The 19885-nt window shown below is 43.3% G+C and overlaps 1 protein-coding gene across 1 annotated transcript; it reads right to left on the minus strand.

Moving 5' to 3' along the window:
* Positions 1 to 366: 366 nt before the first annotated feature.
* On the minus strand, positions 367 to 17062 carry ABHD12 (abhydrolase domain containing 12). The gene is made up of 13 exons (XM_009997563.1): positions 17058 to 17062; positions 16631 to 16755; positions 14790 to 14895; positions 12681 to 12800; positions 9846 to 9876; positions 6570 to 6615; positions 5216 to 5345; positions 3704 to 3741; positions 3432 to 3511; positions 2574 to 2656; positions 1829 to 1907; positions 1408 to 1535; positions 367 to 915 (listed from the first exon to the last, which is right to left on the minus strand). Exons 1-13 carry the CDS (start codon positions 17060 to 17062, stop codon positions 876 to 878), a joined length of 1011 nt encoding a protein of 336 aa, XP_009995865.1. The 3' UTR covers positions 367 to 875.
* Positions 17063 to 19885: the final 2823 nt, after the last annotated feature.

Consider the following 19885-nt stretch of genomic DNA (forward strand, 5'->3'; position numbering starts at 1 on the left):
AGCAAAAAAGTAATCTTACTCTTTCCAGCTTAAACTCCCAAGTTTGCAATGTAGCTACAGAAGTCACTTCAGTCTTAACAGAAAGTGCATGTGAAGAAGTGGAAGAGCTCCACAGAGGACAGCAGGGATGGGAGCAGAAACTATGTTCAGAAGGAAAAGGGTACAAAAAAGAGAAAAGGGCACTAACCTTTTCCATTAAATAGATGTTTGAAAAGGAATTTTAAAAAAACCCAACAAAACCCTCTCGTTTTATTTCCAAACATGTGCAATTAGCTCTACACTTGCAATACATTGTGACTGAAGAGCTAAATAAAAATCTCTCACCGCCTGGATCTTCTGTGCATTTGTAATTATAGCCACTTATCAAAAAGGAAAGGCAAAACAAGTATTTCCTAGAAGGAGAACACTTCAAACTCAAGCAAGACAACTGTGGTATGGAGACACAGCAAAAGCCATTTGCCTATGAATGAGTCTCTACATGATCCAAAAAACAGCAGCAGTGTTTAGAATCGGAAAGAAACACTCTTGGTCATGACACATGTCCTAGGAATGTCTGTCCTCAGCAGTAAAAGGCTGGATTGGCCAGGCTTTGTTGTGCTTACATTTTTCATGGTTTGGTACTGGCTCCTGGGCTGTTATCACCCCTCCATCCTGCCAAAAAAAGAAGCCAACGTACTTCTTTCTTCTACCATCATGGACACTGATGCTGGGAGCTGGAGTTGTTGAGGGTACACATCAGGACTGCAGTGGGAATCCCTGACCTCCTCTAGTGCCAGGGATGGAAGAATTGCAGACTGAACCAAAGGGAAGGGGGAGGAAAAGGAGAAAGAGGAAGGAAAGAAAGGAAAATCTCTGTGCTGCCAAGCAGCCAGTCTTCAGTGATGATGCTCATGTTCAGATTTTCCCAGGAATTCCCTAGAAAAGGAAACAACACAGCAGTGACACTCAGCTCTCCTACACTCTGGTACAAGCTGCAGCCTGCAGACCTTCCCATTTCCTCTGCAAATACTAGGGCTTGAGCACTCACAGCTACAGCAAACAGCACTGAGCTATTCTCTCACCAGTGGCTCCCTGTAGAAGAGTTAAGCAGAAGTATCTGCTCTGCAAACAACTCCTCCAGCTCACAGCAGAGATAAGCCAGGGAGAAGTGGTCCCAGCTTTCTAAGGCTCCCCTTCCCAAAACCTGCTTTGCAGGGAGGTGGAGAGCTCTGACTGCATTAAGCCAGCCCAGTATCCCCCCCACTCTGGGGACCACGGGGGTTTTCAGAAGAGCTGTGTAACACAGGGAGGTGCCTGTTACACATCCCTCCTGCTCCTGGGCACATGTCACCGTGTGCCCTGAAGATCCATGTCCCAGCCCCCCACCCCTTCCAAGTGAGAGAAGACCCTGGTTAGCTGGGCTGTTACCGCAATATTCGAGGTAGCTCTGGACTCCTGTAGATGTACTTGTGCCTGTAGCCCAGGTCTGTGTGGAACGGAACAAACTGCACCTTGTAGTCTCGGAAACTCCGTGACGTCGCAGCGATGTTGTAGAGCTGAGTTCAAGGGGAGGCAGGTGAGGGACATGTGTCACTCCAAACTAGCTGCCCCTGACAAATGGGCACCACCACCTCTCAGGGGTGGGTTATAGGCTCTGGCTTGACCAGCTTTGCTATCTCTGGCTCTGCTCCACTGTTGATTTGTCACCTCCAACATCAGAGTTTGTACTCCCTTTGGGCTATGCATTTCTACACACACCTTCCTATTGCTGACTTTTTGCCTGGCTCAGATATCATTCTTATCCCCAACAGTTCCTCCCACCAGACCAGTTGGAGAGCCACATGTGTACCTTCTTTCCCAGATGAAATGGTACCACCGGGTCATCCTCAGCATGAAGGATAAGCAGGGAGCAGGAAATGTATTTCACACTGTGAAAGAGAGAACACTGTCACAAAGGCTCAGAGCAATCCCATCACTCTCTATCACCTGTACACTTGGATTTGCAAGGAAACTGTGATGACAAGCATGTCCTGTAGGTCATTATCTGCAGTTCAGATCTTGAAAACATTATTATGTAGACACTATTCATTCAATCTATGGAAGCCTCACTACTGAAAGGCATCCTTCTAAAAGCTATTTGCTGCTTAGACCAGAGAAAAGTGACTCTTCCCACTGCAAAGGATCATCCCCCAAGGTCTGGTTTGGTTTCAGTATTCAAAACCAAACTTACAAAGTCTCAGGCTCTTGAATGAAAGGCTCAGTGAAAAGAGACTATGTTATTGCACAGAGGGTGGCTTCTGCAAACGCACAGCAGAGAAATTTCCCAAACCTTTAATGTCCCAAAGCTATTGTGTATGTGTAACACACACTTGAAAAGCATAAATCCCATGGACCAGTTAGGATATCCACGAGTAGTCTCTGTGCTCTTTGTTGCATCTGTCCTTACTAAGAACAATTAATCCCTTAAACAAGTACAATGCTTCAACAAAAAAACCAACACAAAGTAACAGAGTGCATTCTAATGTCCACCCTCCTCGATGCTTGCTGTGGCTCACTGCAACCACAGCTGAAACTCCAGCAAAGAGGGAACTCACTTCTCATCGTTTGCAAATTTAATTCCACTTGTCGTGATGGGGTCAAGGAAGAACCAGTCAAATCCAGGGAAGTATCTGTATATCTGAGAGGCAAAACTCACGTTAGTGGCAGGCACCAGCAGGACAGTTACACAAACAGCACTAAAATGGCAGGCCACTGCCACCCCAGAGGCATCCCTTGGCTGCTAGCTGTGCTCTCTGCATTGACATGGTCCATGTTTCCACCAGCATTATTTTTCTTCTCCTGTTTCAGGCCCATCTCATCAGCCAGCTTAGGAGCAGGCTCTCTGGGTACTTGTGTGGTCAAGGTCTCCAGGTATCATGCTGCTGCTAGCAATACTCTTTATGGAAGAGTTTTATCCCAGGGCACCTCACCAGCCTAGCTGCACCCAACACCCAGTCTGGGTGTCTGCTCAGTTCAGAGCCAACCCACAGTCATGCTGGGTGGAAGAGATGGCCACGTCAGAGCAAACTCTACAGGGAAGTCAGGCAAATGCAAAGGGGCCACATGGATGGGGTAGTGACCAAGCAAAGCCCACCTTTGCTATTGGTTTGCATGCAGCCCAAAAAACAGCTTCCTGCAACAGAGAAGCTACAACACGAGAACAGGCTGTTCACTGCTGACAGCAGTGTCTATCTGCCCCCCTACATTTACTGCCCTTTCTGATCCGTTTCTGCTTTCTTTAGGCAAACTCCACACATGGCTCTGGCACTGCTTAGTGCTCCCAGGAGTTGCCTTAAGTGTTGATCTTTACTTCTGATGCTTATAAAAAACTGCTGCCCCACAAGTCATGCAGTTAGCTTAATTCCTAAGCATGCAACAACATGTCAGTAGTGTGAGAGCCACTGTGTACTTGCCACAGAAAAAGGGTGACTCCGTGCCTCCTCCCGTATGTTGGTGAATGGAGATTCCAGTATCAGGGCATCTGGAGGCGTTTCTGAAAAGCCAAAGGCAATGTGCTGAAACGCAGGGGTGCAGATAGCCAGCGAGGTCAGGGTCTGCCTTATGAAAGCAGCTATCACCATGGTACACCAAGGACAGCCTTGTCACAACTGCAAACATATGCAGAAATCTGGGATGCCAGCAGGACTCGAGCTGGGTGGGAAGAGCATCCACCCACCAGACTTACCTCTCTCACAAAGGCGCCTCACTAGATTTGTTGCGACCCTGAAAAGAACAACAATGAACATTTAATCTGGCACAGGCTCTCTGCAAAGCAGCAGGCTCAAGAGATAGCAGGTGGAAGAGGTACAACTCAACTGCCATTAACATCAACCCCTCACGCTGTCTGAGGCCTGGGCAGCCAGCCCACAACCACTTGGCTTCCCACAGATCCCATACCCAACTGTCTCAAATCACATCAGGTGCCTGCATTTAGGCAAGTGAACAAGTCCAAGAAAGCACCACACCATTTAGCCACTTGGAAGCGCCTTCTTTAAGCTGGCTCTCAGGCTCCCAGCATATCTGCAGCTGTATGACAAAGGCTCTTACTCCGAGATCACAAGGGCTAAGCAAGAAGGATAGGAATGCAGGTGTATGGGCAGGGAGAGCTGGTGTGCAGGGCTCCATCATCACACTGCAAGGAGTTTCCATAGCTGGGTCAGAAAGCAGCAAAGTCTCCCCCATGCACTTCCCTAATGTGACAGGGATATTGCCAAAGTTGCTGATTCCTCCCAGTGCAGCATATTTCAAAAACCTCAAACTCCAGGCTGGCAATGGTCGCCAGGGAACTCAGCTTAGGACCCCAGTTCCAGGCCACTCAGACTAGAGTGCATTGGGAAATGTCACAAGCATGCTCTGACCCAGAGAGGTTTCCTGAAGACAGCAAAAATTTAGAGGAAGAGTCGAAGGAAAAGCCTCTGCTTTCTTCTCAAACAAAGCAGGATGTTTAGTATCACAGCAATGAAGAGACAGCACCCTGAAATATCCCCCTGTCCCAGCAACACATTTGTTGGGACAGCAAGGCAAGCTGTTGTGGTCTCCAACAGTTTAATCTGTACACAGGTCAACGCAAAAGTAACTCTTGTGTTTGCCTCTGTGCCTTTGCAAACCAAGGGGATAAGAGCACTTGCTGCCTGCTGAACACAACCCACCTCCAGACAGCAATGGAAAGGGAGGAAGCAAAAGTTACAAAAATGGAGGCAAAGGCACTTGACACTTTGGACTTCCGTGTGCCAGGCATTACCAGAGAGAAGTCACAGGTAGCCAGCAGTGTAGTCATGAAGGTACCTGCATAAGTACTGATGACATGCAACACGTTTGTAAGGGCAAGGCATGTGCACATGCAACTGCTTGTGTGGTACTCTGAAAGAGCATCAGAGATCTTCTGCTTCGAAGGACGTACAGGCTCACCACAGGGAGAGATCAGAACAGTCCCACTTTACCACCCCTAGGACAAACTGCATATATTATTCTGTCTTTTTTCCTCTGGGCAACACTAGTTCAGGATCAAGTCCTGCATAGCCATCCACTGTAGCCCTTCTCATTCCATAAAGCACCAAGGGGAAACCACCCTGCAGCAGTTATGCCACAGACCCCAAGCCAAGCTAGCCTGGGGGTTATGGCAAAAAGCACCATCATCCAAGGTCAGTGTTTAACATCTTTCCAAAGCTGCTAAGTCACACTGAGATGAGCTGCTTACCCCGTGCCCAAGGAGTGTCCCCATATATAGACGGGGTTGTCGCCGCTTCTTGCTTTTATCCAGTCGAAGACATGAAGGGCATCGTAGGTCATTCCTCTCTCTGATGGGCTGCCTATTGAATCGCCCCAGCCTGAAACACAAACAGTCCTCTGGAAATGGCACAACCTGGTCAGCAGGCCAGCCAGCTTTTCCCATTCAGTCCACCTGACACTGCAAAGGGACCTGGGACACGGACACTTTATTTCACTGCCCACCTCTACGTTTTGGGGCTGAAAATCCCCATTGATTTGCAGCCATTGAAACAAGGTAGCTGCTGGCTGCCAGGCAGCTTCTACGGATCTACTCAAAACAAAAGCAAGAGCTGGATCTCAGACACTACCACACCGTGTTCTTGCACAACTCACCTCCAACAGCCCAGCTCCCAAAGCTGAGCTGCTTGTGCATGCATGTAACCAATTTGTAACTGGAGTATCTAACAGCACAAGAATTAAATGCTTAGGGTCAAAAACCAAGCACATTTCACAGAACTGTTGTGACATCACTGTGTCCATGCTGTTCGATCAAAGCCCTCAAGCAATTTTCCACCCTCCTGATTGTTTTGGCTCTGTTGCTATTGCAGCATATCTACACATCTGCTAAGCAGCAAGCCTCCTACACCCCTTCAGATACTTAATAAGCAGCCAGAGAAAGCAGCTGCCAGCAGGACTGAAAAACAGGGCAAGCTCCTACAAATAAACCTCTCCCAGATGTCTTCTTGATAAAAATACAATGGATTAATTTATTTCCTGTATCTCCAGTGGCGTAACACTGCAGTCATGGCTTAAATACTAAGATGGGAAAAGAAGAGCAGCAGATGCTTAACTGCTGAGGATGTTACCAATTGTTAGCAAATAATTTACTGTCTTATCTCACCTTTTAAAAAGAAATGTAAGTTCAGTTCCCCATGTGGCTCCAGGAAAATCAGTTAGATCATAACCAAAAGACTACATCTAGCAAGCTTACTAGTTTCCAGATGGGCACCTGTAGGATACCTTCACTAGACAGTGGGACAGCATATGTGCCTGAGTCACCCTCTGCTCCTTAGCTCCCAAATCAACAAGACCTGTGCATGAGGACAGACAGGAACCAGAGTCCACTGAGCTGGACATCAGGAAGCAGTGCTATACAGGAAATAACTGGAAAGCAATTTCTTAAAGTTCATGAGGAAAAAAGAAGCATTAACCACATCTAACTAGCTGGCAGCAAGCATTTAAAAAACAACATGTCCCTGAGACCTAACAAAAGAGCAACTTCTTTGTTGCTTCTACAGAAAGATACATCCTAAAGTCTTTAATAATAATAGAAGCCCACGTACCTCGATAATCAAATGTCACCACGTGGTACCCAAGGGAGCTGAGAACCTGGAGAGGAGAGAAACACATGCAGAAACCCATCAGAGTCTTGAACAACAGCTGTGTTCTTGCCTCAGGCCATGTGCAGGGATCTAATTTATAACATTATCAGCCTGACATGGTAAAGCAACAACTAACAGCTTTTTGGTGCAGCAGGCTCAGAGCTTTTCAAACACTCATCATCTCAGCCCACTGGTTTTACTGCATTTATTTTTTGGACCTTGTATCAGGCTTAGATTTTGATTCTCCCTTTAACAGCTTTGTCCTTAAGATCCACAAATAGCCTGTGACTGTTTCCTCTACCCTCCTCAAGGATTTCCAGAGAAATAGTACAACTGCTTCACTTATACTATATTCAAATTGGCATAAATGTTAGCATAACATATAGGAGCCTGTTTCAGGTTTCAGAAGCGTTAAATGGATATCCAAAACATGCAATTGCTCTACCATAAAGATTTATGTTGCAGCCAATGGTAATCCTAACAAAATCTGTTAAAAGCACGAAAAAATCCCCAATGTTATATTAACTTGCTTGGAAAAGTGCCTTGGCTAATACTCCAGGCTATCATTGCTCAGTATGAACCTAACAGCTCCAAAGTAGATAAAAATCAACAAAACGTCACAGAAAGATAAAGATGATGTTGCTCTCATCATCCATGTATGATACATGACTTTAAAAAGCAACCTGTTACACTGTACTCTAAACCTTCTAACAGACTAAAGGAAATCACCTCATATGTAAACCCAACATTTTATTTTTAGTGTAATTGAAATCTCTAGAGCCTGAAAAATTACTGTTCAGATCTCGTTAGCACACAAAAAAAGAGAAAAAGGACAACTTAGAAAAGAGGGGTGTTTAGGTAAGCTGGCAGCTCAGCTCCATTGCTGGGAGGACTATGATGTTAATGGTTTCTCTCACTTCCCTCTAGAATCCATTTGGAGCTAATTTTAATGCATTTCAGGCATTCACTGGGTGTTTGTTTCTCTTCACTGGCCTATGATTCCATGTTACATCCCAAATTACTGTATGGGGAGTGTTCAAAATACATTGGACACATTCTCTTTGTGACCTCTAAACACATTTCTGCCCAGCTCCCAGGCCTGCATCTCTTTAGCTGGCCACTGGCAGGCTGTGCACAGCCCAGGGGTCTCTGGGGTCAGCCTGTGCCACCCCATGCACACTCACACCTGCAAGACCTGCACTCCCTCTTCTGCCATGCCCTCTGTGTTCCCACCTCTGGAGGTCCCTGCTGTCACACCAGGCCTGCAACTCCTCTACACTGTATCACCAGTGTTCCACCTGACACAGAGTAACTGCAGTTGTAGCTCGTACATAAAAACATGACAGCGATTTTCTCTGCAATACCATCTGTATGAGAATTGTTACTAGTCGTGTTACAGGTACAGCCATGACATGTAATGATACAAGCTTAGCAAAAGCAAAACAAGCTAGCCAGTGGCCACCTGGTTGTTAGACAATTGCTTTTATGGCTAAACAAGCTCAAAACAGTACTCCAGAGGGCTCCAAGGCACGGTCAGAAGAAGCCTTATAACCCTCGGCCATGTTCCTAGCATGGAAATACCACATGCACTGGGTTGCAAGGCTGCAGTTTCCCTTTCTGACAGCCCACCAGCTGCAGGCTAACGCTCACACATCTACCAAGGATGCCACAACCCCTCCTGTGGCTCAAGGCTTCCCACCATGACCAAGCAGTGGGTTTTCTCAGAGGCATTTACCCTTTCAGAAGGCCTCAGCACAGCCTGCACAGGGCTGAGGGCAGCACGTGGCTCTGATTTGTAATGTGCTGATGTTACTTGGTTGCTGTTTGATTTTATAGCCAACACAGATTGCACAACAGGTAAAAGTGCTATTAAGACAACAAGTACAGGATGCAAAGCCATGTTCAAAACTCCTGTAAGTGGCAGGACACCCTTCTCTGAGGGACTGCAGGCAGGAGCAGTGCTGGATGGTCTGGACTGCACAGCACTGTGGCAGATCAGGTGTCTGCCTGGTGCACAACATTTGCCACCTTCAGGGCTCACTGCACCACCAGCTGGACTTCCAGCACTAACAGCTGGCTTAGCATTTGTTGCAACGTTTTAAATAACACATCAGTATTATAATAATAATTAGTGGTACAGGGTCTATAGTACCATGCAACTGAAATGATACCTGTAAGCTGAGTGTTTCTTCTAAGGAACACTAAAATTCTAACCTTAACAGGTTACATACACAGATATCAGAAAGAGTTATAAACAGATGATTTACAACAATCTGGGGACACACAGTAGGAATACAAGTACAACTGGAGCTTACACAGACAACTGGTGCCTGATTGGAAATGGAGAGATAATTTCCATTGTCCCACTAGGATCTACAGGGTCATCTGAAGACAGAAAGCCCATAACTCCATATACGTATCACACAGTTTCCCCTGCTGCTTGCTGGCATCCTCACACCCCATCCCCCCCTGTCCCTCAAGACTAACATATTATATTGCATTGGCCCTTCCTGCACCTGGAGTGCACTGTGTGCATTGCCAGGGCAAAGGCCCTTTACAGTAGAGGTATTAAATATCAGAGTCATCAGAATCATTTAGAAGCACAGGAACAGGCAATCCCGTTGTGTTCTAATTCAAGCAAGCAGAGCAGAAGGCCAGCTTGGCTGAACAGGAAACTCCTTATGGAGCTCAAAAGAAGAAAGCATTTAAGTGTTAAAGAGTCATTTGGACAATGTCCCTAGTATGGTTTAACTTTTTCCCAACCCTGAAGTAGTCAGGCAGTTGGACTGGACAATCATTGTAGGCTCCTCCAACTGAAAACATTCTAATCTAGGATGTTGAGTATATTGAGACTGGTACCTAGTGAAAGAATACTCTGAAATGGTTACCTTACATTAGTATGCTAGTATAATCAATCAAATTAAGGCTGTGATTAAATAAAACATTTTTTTCCTATAAACTGTGTTGGGAAAGTATTCCTGGCAAAGAACCTGGTTAGCTCAGTTGGAGCTGACAGTTAATAACAGTAAGTATTAAAAGCTCTTTGAAAGGGCTTTTAGGAGAAGGTGTGCTCACAGCTTACAGACCCCTTTTCCTATACATGCTTTATATGTAGAGGCAACTATAAGCCCAAAACTATCTGCCTGTTGGCAGTGCACTGTAATGAGCTGTCTTCTCAAGTCTGTGCACATCTGATGTATTAATGCAACTGCTTGGACAACACGAGCAGCCACTTACCTTGTAAAGTTCCACACGGTGATCCCCTCCTCTGGCAAGAGTGATTCATGAAGAGGAGAAAAAAACAAACAAACAAACAAAAAAACCACATGTGAGCATGTAAGCTTCCAGAAACAGACTTTCCCAACTGCCTCAGGCTTCCAGTTTAACACAAACATTAACAAACAATGTAACTGCTTTGTCACAGACTTCTAGGAGAGAGAGCAAAGCTTTGCTGAGCTATGCAAGATACAGCTTTGAAGTCAACTTCTTCCTATTAATGTCTTATCACAGCAAGCAAAGATGAACTTTTCAATCTATCCTCCTATCTGCCTTTTCCAAAGCCTGTAATACATCCAAAACAGCCTGTCCTTGTGGGCTTGGCAGACCCTGTGCTCCTGCCACCAGTGCTGCCTGAGTCAGTAACTGCTGCTCTCCAAGATGTGATGCTCTCAGCAGAACCTACATTAACCCAAGCAGCTGGGCTCTGGATTTATTCACCTTGTTCCAAGCACAGGGATAGAAAGGACATGTGCAAAAGACTGAGCAGAGAAAACCAGAGTTGCACACTGCAAATAAGTCCAGGGGAAGAACCTGCTTTAATGTTTTTTTCATAAATTGAAATCAAGACAATAAAGCGAAAAGGAGAGTGAATCTGCCATTACATGCTTTAAAATATATCCACAACATGACATGGCTAATCCACACTCAAACTTTAGTATAGGATTTATGTAAGAGGAGATTTACTTCTGCAATCATATGAAAACTCTAAAATGTTCACACTATGATTGGTTTGATCTGTGCAGCTTCTAAACCAAAATGCCACTTTCCAGGCTTCCCTCTAAGAAAACATCCACTTGCTGGCCAAAAGTGGTCAGTTCCAATTGTACTGCAAAATACCTAGTGCAGCCAAAAAACTCAGGGCAAAATGCAAGATGTTGCTTTAATTGATTTTGAATATACAGGTCTGAAGAAGAAATACTCGTTGAAAAGTCATCCTTGACATGCATACACTGGGGCCTTTTCATGCATTCCTCAAAATGCAACAGAGGAATGTTTTCCAAGGGGATCAAGTAAATATAACATTTTTGCCTCAGGTCCAGACCACTCAGGCAAACCAGAAATCCAAGGCAGTGCCTTTTACTTATGGCTAATGCAGCCTGCATCAATAAAAGCAGCCCTTTGACAAGACACTGAATGGGCAGTGTAGAAACATACAACAATATATATTAAAAGCTGAAATAGCAAAGCCAATACTCCTCTAGCTTCTGCAATACACAGAGTAAAGTGCAATGTGAAGTATGTAATTGATCCGTAGCTCAGTAATTTATCTCAGCAGCTCTTGGGGGAGCCAAGTAGTAAATCTAATCAATATGCACATAACAGAGATACTGGTCCCAAATTGCCACCATTAAGCTGCAGAACAGCTTCCATTAGTATCATTTGCCAAATCAAATGAAGGGAAGAAAAACAAGTGAAGCAGTATTTGAAAAATAATGCAACAATTTGATTAAACTTTGTAATACATCAGCACAAGAAGACCAGGTCAGTTTCTAAAAACCCATATCCTCATGTGTTTCCTGGCTCCCAGCATGCATCTCCCACACCAAGCCCTTGCACCAAAAAAGTACACTGCTAAGACAATAACTTAGGTAAAAAAGGGGCAAAGTTCCTGTGATGTAAAGTCTAGTGAACCTTCACTATCAGCACAATTATAACAGATTTTCTTGATATCATGAAACTTGTATTTCTGCAATCCTCCTGCTCTTGCAGAGTATCTGTGAGCAGGCATTCAGCTTCAAAAGAACAAGCACTGGCACTCAAAACTCAGAAAGGAGCTGATACTCTTTGTAAGATGCATATTAAGTAAGGAAAAAGACTGTTCCAATAAACAAACTAAAGCACATTATCATGCAAAAATGTGGAAGTAAGAACATAATTCTGAGAAACATCCAGAAAGTTTCACACTATGCTAATGGCTTTTAGCATCCAGCAACAAAGTACAGAAAACCAACCTACTTCTTTAGGTGATACACATGGTCAACAACAAAATTACAAATGTTAGAAATGCTCCTGTTCCCGACAAGTGTCCTAAACACATGAAGTAACTAAACAAGACCAGCACATTAACTTCCTCTTGCCTTCCTCAAAATGTGTTAATTTCTAAAATAAGCTCACAAAAGGAACTGGAAAGTTTATTTGATGCATGTAAATCACATATACTGAAACACTAATACTATGCCATGTCTTGATTCAAACATCACTACACTGAAAGGAAGTACTTCTCCCTTCCTGATCACAGCCTTCTGGCTTCTAGCCGAGCACACAAGGTGAACTACAACATCAGATCTCACTGATAACTGCAATAAGTCTATTCCCACATTCAATAAATGGAAAGGCATAATTTTTTAAAACATGCTTTCCTTTTAAAAGATGGGAGAAGTACCAAACTGCATTTAGATTTTATCTTGTTTTCAGTTATAGAATCATAGTTTGAGTTGGAAGGGATCTTTAAAGTTCACCTAGTTCAACTCTCTCTGCAGTGATCAGAGACATCTCCAACTAGATCACGTTGCTCAGAGCCCTGCCCAACCTGACCTTGAATGCTTCCAGGGATGGGCCATCTACCAACTCTCTGGGCAACTTGTTCCACTGTTTCATCACCTTGATTGTAAAATATTTCTTCCTTTTTTATAGTCTAAATATACCCTCTTTCAGTTTAAAACCATTAACCACTTGTCCTATCGCTACAGGCTCTACTGAAAAGTTTGTTTCCATTTTCTTATACATGTATTGAAGCTGAGGCAAGCCAGGAAAACACAACACAAAACAAAGCCAACACTGCGTATGCCTCACCTTGTTCCCGCGTTGCCATGCAAGTAAAGGATTACAGGATGGCTGGAACCCAAAGCATCTTCAAACCACAACTGGTCCTTCCCTCGGGCATTCTTCCACAAGGCTGCAGGGACTGTGTGCCTGCATACAGAAGGAAATACTACATTGTCCTGTTGCTACCCAGTGTCTGCCACTCAAAGCGTTATTTCTGTATTTTCACCTCCATCACTATTGCCTTCAAAACTCAGGGCTGTGCAAGCCATCAAACCTCACAGGCATACCCAAAGCACAATTACTGAAGTTCCCACAGTTCTGGAGAAAGAATCTCCATTCCTCAGCTTCTATGGCACTTAACTACTTCAATTAACATACTTAGAACACCATAAACAAGAGTCACAGCGAGGTCAGCTGATATTCAGAATAATCTAAGGTTTAGCAAAGAGTGTTCAGTGAGTAAAAGGCATATCTGACTCCACAGTCAACCCAAGGAAAAAGAGAGGCTCAGGGTCTGATGGGATAATGAAGTATTCTGTTTTCAGATAAGAGGTTCTTGAAAGTATAACATTTTAGCTGGAAAAGCTACTAGATAGAAAAGCCAGGCATTTTCAAATCACAGCTGTTTTTCTGTAGATAACATAGATGAGCAGCCTGTTAGAAATAATTCAACACTGGTGGAATAGCAAAAAGAGGAACGACAGACTGAAGAGAAAAGGTAGGTGTTTACACTGGATAAGTACTCTACAAAACAAGCACTGAAAGCCAGTACATGCCCACGACCATCTCAAATTGTTGAGAAGGGGGGGAGTGGGTAGCTAACAGCTGTCAGAAGTAACTTAAGTATTTACATGCCTTTCTTCTTGGAGAAACAGACTCCACACCTACCACACCTTACCCCCAGCTGTAAAGCTCAGAGGAAAACACAACACAGGGGGAAACAATGTAAATAATCTACTTGCACGTGGCCAGCAAACACTGAGTTCTTGAAGAGGAAAAAAGCCCCAATAACTGTAGGACTCTACTTCTCTCAACTGTTCTGCCTCAGGGCTTTTGCAAGTTCATAAACAAAGCACAGAACCAAACTTAATGGCCCTCGCCTGGGACCAGAAAGCCTTCTTTGTGAGGAAGGAATGAAAAGCAAGCTCTGACACTGTCACTCTTCAAACCTTATTTATGTTTTGCACACAAAATACTCCTCCTCATACTCTGAACACTTTGATCCCACTTTCCTATCTTCTCCCACATTTATTTTGCAAAACAAAATATGAACAGCAGTTGAATGACAAAACTTATAACTCCTTGGGTCTCATCTGATATGGAGCCATGATCTTTGTAGCAATGCAGGCCAGCTGTCAGAAGTAACTTAAGTATTTACATGCCTTTCTTCTTGGAGAAACAGACTCCACACCTACCACACCTTACCCCCAGCTGTAAAGCTCAGAGGAAAACACAACACAGGGGGAAACAATGTAAATAATCTACTTGCACGTGGCCAGCAAACACTGAGTTCTTGAAGAGGAAAAAAGCCCCAATAACTGTAGGACTCTACTTCTCTCAACTGTTCTGCCTCAGGGCTTTTGCAAGTTCATAAACAAAGCACAGAACCAAACTTAATGGCCCTCGCCTGGGACCAGAAAGCCTTCTTTGTGAGGAAGGAATGAAAAGCAAGCTCTGACACTGTCACTCTTCAAACCTTATTTATGTTTTGCACACAAAATACTCCTCCTCATACTCTGAACACTTTGATCCCACTTTCCTATCTTCTCCCACATTTATTTTGCAAAACAAAATATGAACAGCAGTTGAATGACAAAACTTATAACTCCTTGGGTCTCATCTGATATGGAGCCATGATCTTTGTAGCAATGCAGGCACCTGTAACCTTTACAATTCCAAATTATGAAGTTTCTCTGAACGCACAAGTTATCCAGTTGAGTTTCATGCATTACTGATCTGAGTTCAGATGAGCTCCAGAGATCTGCAGATTAACTCAGTCACTTGGCAGAGGAAGATACAAACATCCACAAATCAGAGCAGGCAATGGTTGTCACATGCACAGCAAAAATACTAGAGGAACATCACTGAGAACAAAAAGAATGACAGAGATGCATGGCACAAAACAGGCTTTCTTACCAGACTCCAATGGTTACATCCTCCTCTGGCTGCAGGTAATAATTACAGGTGTGGTTTAAACCTTGATCCTGTGGTCTTTTCAAGTCAATGAAATAAGGGATCCTCACTGAAAAACAAAACAAGAAAAAGGAAAAAACCCAAACAATAGAATATGAAACCTTTTAATTTATACCTTTATTTTCTTACAAAACTGCCTTATCAAGATACTGGAGAGTTGTACAAACTGATCCTCTGTACTACAAAAATCTTACTTTTTTTGTGTGAAAGGATGAACTGGCTACAGCTGTGACTAAAGTATGAACATCAAAGACAGCAAGGTAAGACACAAGCAATCAACATACAGGGAGCAGGCTAAAATTAAGAAGTGGGGGAGACAAACAAAGCAGACAGACACACATTTAACTATCTCTGCTTTGTAAATCTCCTAGACACAAGATTGTTGCTCCTGCTGGGTCAATGGAGTGGGTTAGCTGGTTGGACAAACTTTTTACTATTTGTAACTGTAATGGAAGTTACTTATGGGACAAAATCCCTGGGACAAACAGTGCATCCCAGTGCTGCAACACCTTTCAGGATGACGTGTGGTTTCAGCATTGATTATACAACAATCTAAACAAGATACTGCATTACAGTAGCAGATACCACATTGCTCTTGTCCTGTAAGAACAAGATAAATTGTGTTAAACTCTTCTCCTGAGCCTTTGGGGAGTTCATTAGCCCACTCTCCAAACACTAACAAATAATTGCCATATCTCCCAGGCACTGCAGAATTTAAAAGATATCATGTTAGGCCAGAAGCTTCACCTGTTCAGGAAGAGATACCTGATTATTACATCTCAGTTCACCCTTCCCAATATTTTATGTTCCCCAAGTTCCACAACACACAGTTGTTCGTTGTTTGGTATATTCAATGATTCAAACACAAGCAACATAGACACTGTGCATTGTGCTAAATGAGGGGAAGCACTTAGTCTAAATGTTTCTTTTTCCATCATCAATGCTGTATGGGCTCTCTAGGCAGTCTCTGACACACTCAATACCACAAGAAATGCTATAGAGATCTAGTGACAGCATCAAGCAGTTTTAAGGACCCTCTTCTCCCAATGATTCAGGCTATTCCCATAAACTTGAACTCCACTCCAGCAGAAACAGGAAGACTGTCTCCTTGAAATTTAGTAGCATAACAATTAACATACCAAAGTTTTTGTGGTTTTGACACACAAAGATGCAATGATAACAGTGGCAGTCAAATCTCACTTTACTTACTCCCAAAAACATCACTAAAGATTCCACAAACATGAAAATTAAGGCAGACAACAGCTAACGTTAACCTGACAAATCTAGCCCCTTAAAACTGCAAATCTATGCCTGTGGTATGTCTGCTTGCTCTTAGGCAAAAGCACGTGAAAAAGTGACAGACAAATCATGCATGCCAGCAGAGACCAGCTGGGACACTGCACTGTCACCACAGAACTAAAATGCTTTCAGGTGAAGAGCTGTCACCTGGAAGAAAACTCACAAGATTTAGTTTCACTTGCTTGCTGTCTATTCGTGCAACTTTGTTAAACCCTTCAGAAAAATGCATTTGACAGTGCCCATTTTTCCTGAAGGAGACCCTTCAGGAAAGTCGACTTCAATTTGGTCACTGTATTTATATAAAGACATAGTACAAAGACCACTAGTGCCACAGAGAATGCTTTCCAAACAATACTCCAGAGAACTGAAAAACTCTGAAAGCTCATATCTTTCACAAGCTGTACACATGCAAGGTGAAAGTGAAGCAGACAAATGAAAGGAAGACACTCTTCCCCCTCACCCAGGCCAACAGATTTCTCACTTACCAAAGTTTAGGAAGACCAGCTTTGCCTGAATAGCAGGGCAAAGTTTGACTAGAAATGGAATGGCTATGTACACTCCCAGCAACCAGATTATTATCTTCCGCAATCGAAACCACAATCCGTATCGCCTGTATAAAAGAGGGGGACAAAAAGAAGGAAAAAGAGAAAGAAAGATCTGAATACTTGGTTTATTTGAAAACCCAGTCATGTACTCTTTAAATAAAACTAAGTTTCAACAGTTTAGGTAGTCTCAGATGTTTGAGAGAAGCAGAAGTAGCCAAACTTCTGCCTGTGCAGCTTAGAAAAAGGGAATAGAAACTCCCCACTGATTACATTTCATAACACTCTGTAACAAGAACACTTCTGCTGATTTCATAGACTTCAGGACTTCATAGACACACATGTGTGTGTGTCCAAAAAGTAGCCTGACCGCATTTCCCATTTAAGTCACTATCAGCAATTTTTTTTTTTTTCATATATTCACATTTATTGAGGAACTATGTGTAATGAGGCTGACAAAATTACATGTGATCTTGGGTGCAGACTGGAGCAGACATTCTCTCCCGTCCAGTTAAGAAAGTGCATACTCGTCAACGCCCTGGAAGGCAAATCTTTCTAAGTTATAAAATGTTATGACATTTCTTATCTGCAGAATCATTCTCTATGAGTACAGACCCGAGTCTGGAACAATAGCCCGAGCACTTGATTTCTTATTTCTCTCAAGTATTCTGATTCAGAAGAGTAAGATAGAAAATAATCTAAACCAACGACACCAACCCGCATCCCCCAACCAACCCAGAAATCTGAAGGATCACACAGCAGCTAGTCAGGCAATTATTCTCAAAATACACTTTATTGTCTCAGAATAATTACCACACACATGCTCATATGCATGTGTGTCTATATATATACACACACACGTACGTATAATGTGCACATCTAATGATCTAGCTAATTAACCTCTTGTGGGCAGAAATGCTGAGACCCTCAACTATCATCACAATCAAGAACTAAAATGCATGTAAACCCTTCAGGCAACACAGCTTCCTTTGCTTTCTTGCACACAGTCTCCAGCAGGAAAAAAGGTGGCGCGCCAGTGAGCAACCAGTGCTTGGTGTCAGGAACTGCCAGCAGCTGAAAGCAGAGATCAATTTTTCCATGAGACATGAAATTATTAATCTCCCATTTTGCATTTTTTTGGAGCTGACACAGTAAACCTGCTCCACACTAAAAAGGGTGCTGAAAGAGTTTGAACACTGTCAGCTAGTTGACACTATCAAATAGAGAGTCCAAAGATTCTTTTTAAAGCATTTCTACAAGAAATATGAGTGCACAGACAGAACTGGGATGGAAATATTTCAATCATGCCCCAAAACCTTCAAGATCTCAACATCTTTAGTAGACCTAGGCTAAAGCCAAGGCTCTCAGAAATAGTTTTTCAGCACAGTGAAAAAGACACCCCAATCCCTAAACACACACCAAAAGCCCACAGCTCTGGGGAAAAAACAAAAAACAAACAAACAAACAAAAAACAGACAAAGTTTTGCTTGGGCTAATGCCAAATGATCACAGCTCTCTACTCTCAAAATCAGCTTTCCACAACCACCCCCACATTAGCACTACTGCCTATTTCCATTGCTGGAAAGGGTTCGTGGAAAAAGGAAGGAGAGATTACTGAAGGGCAGCTGACATTTAGCTGCTGAACAATCATGGTATAATTTAGCTCTCTTCGATGAGAAAAGTGTGTATTTTTGTTAAAATGTTTTGTCTTATTTGCTCAGAGTTAACACAACTTTGCAGTTTCCTCTTGCCTCACACTTAAGAGGTAACTCTGCCATCACCACCTTCCCACTAAGGATAACTCAGGTAAGCAACTAAGGAGGATGGAGCTTTCCAGCAAGCTGTCCTGCCTGAGGCCCAACTCCTTCTGCACCCAAACAGAGCTTACCTGGGGGACTTTTTCATACACCAGGATTTCAGTCCTACAGAAAAAAACCCACACTTGCTGAGAAAGTTCAGAGTCAAGTCTGAACTTCTCCAGGCACAACCAGAGCACATCAACCCACTTTTCAGGCTCTTCAAATGTCTGGGTTGCAAAAGCACTTAGCATGGTGGAGCCCCAAGCTGGAACCAGGAACAAGAAACACTAAATAAGATATTGTTCAAGTAAAGCTGTCAGAGCTCAGGAATTATTTTTTCTCTTTTTCAGAGACTGAACTGAGACATCTCTTCCTTTGCTCTGGTACCCCACACCAAATGCTAATCTGTAATGTGACATCTACACGTGATCTCCAGGGAGATGTCTACTTAAAATGTAACCAGAGCAAAGCTGTCAACAAACAGCTTCTCTTCTCTTGATAAATCCAAGACAACATGCCAAAGTACTGACACTGCAAAATTAGCAGATAAGGCTTTAGTGAGCAATTTAGATAAATGAAACTGCTCCCTATCTGCAGAAACGCTATTTCAGGAAATAAATGTCCTGCACAGGGAGCTTTTGGTGTGCTCAGGGAAAAGCAGCAGCAACATACTTTTCACCTGGAAACTCAGTCAGTCTTAGTTGGAAAACACAAGTGAGAGAATAAGAAGCTGCAAACTGAAGACAGTGGAGGGTATCATAGACAGATTTCTGGAAACAACAAAAGTAGGGTCTAAAAAAACCAAAACAATAAAACAAAATAACAACAAAATTAACCCAAGTCAACTCAAAAGACTCAGCCCAAAATCACCCCAAGAAAATTTAAAAAGTCCCCATTGTCATCACATTTTCTCCCTTCATTCATCTGAAAGAATGAAGTCTTTACTGCAAGACCAACATCAAAAATAGAAAACTTTCCCAGTAATTTACGCCTGGATGAAGGTCTTATATTCAGTCATTACTAACATATTTTGCATCTGGGCAGACAATAAGATTATCTGGCTGATGGGGAGGAGCTGGGGCTCCTCTGATGGCAGCTTCCCCTGAAGGTGCTATCTTTACTCCAGCAAGAGAACTGCAGGCACAAACATCCCTTATGTCACCATGGAAAACAACCGCAAACCAAGATGTAAGTACCGCACACTCGCACAACAGGAGTTACAATCTATGGTCGACAATCACAGGGCATCTGCAAAGAGCAGCTGAAGCAAGCAATTTTACTATGGGCATCTTTCAATTCATGGTATTGATGTTCCTCCCTTCCCTCCAGCAAACTCAGGAGGTTTTGTGAACAGAGGGTGTTCAATAACCACATTTCTGTGGTACATTTTGCACACGGA

Source organism: Chaetura pelagica, unplaced genomic scaffold (genome assembly GCF_000747805.2).
Source record: "Chaetura pelagica isolate M959 unplaced genomic scaffold, ChaPel_1.0 scaffold505, whole genome shotgun sequence".
NCBI lineage: Eukaryota > Metazoa > Chordata > Aves > Apodiformes > Apodidae > Chaetura > Chaetura pelagica.

What these genes read in the sequence shown, in the direction of transcription:
- ABHD12 (XM_009997563.1), bottom strand. An exon ending in GAGGCGCCTTTGTGAGAGAG is followed by an intron (nt 3,512 to 3,703) that starts GTAAGTCTGGTG and finishes TTGGCTTTTCAG; the next exon opens with AAACGCCTCCAGATGCCCTG. An exon ending in GAGCTACCTCGAATATTGCG is followed by an intron (nt 916 to 1,407) that starts GTAACAGCCCAG and finishes TTCCTTTTCTAG; the next exon opens with GGAATTCCTGGGAAAATCTG.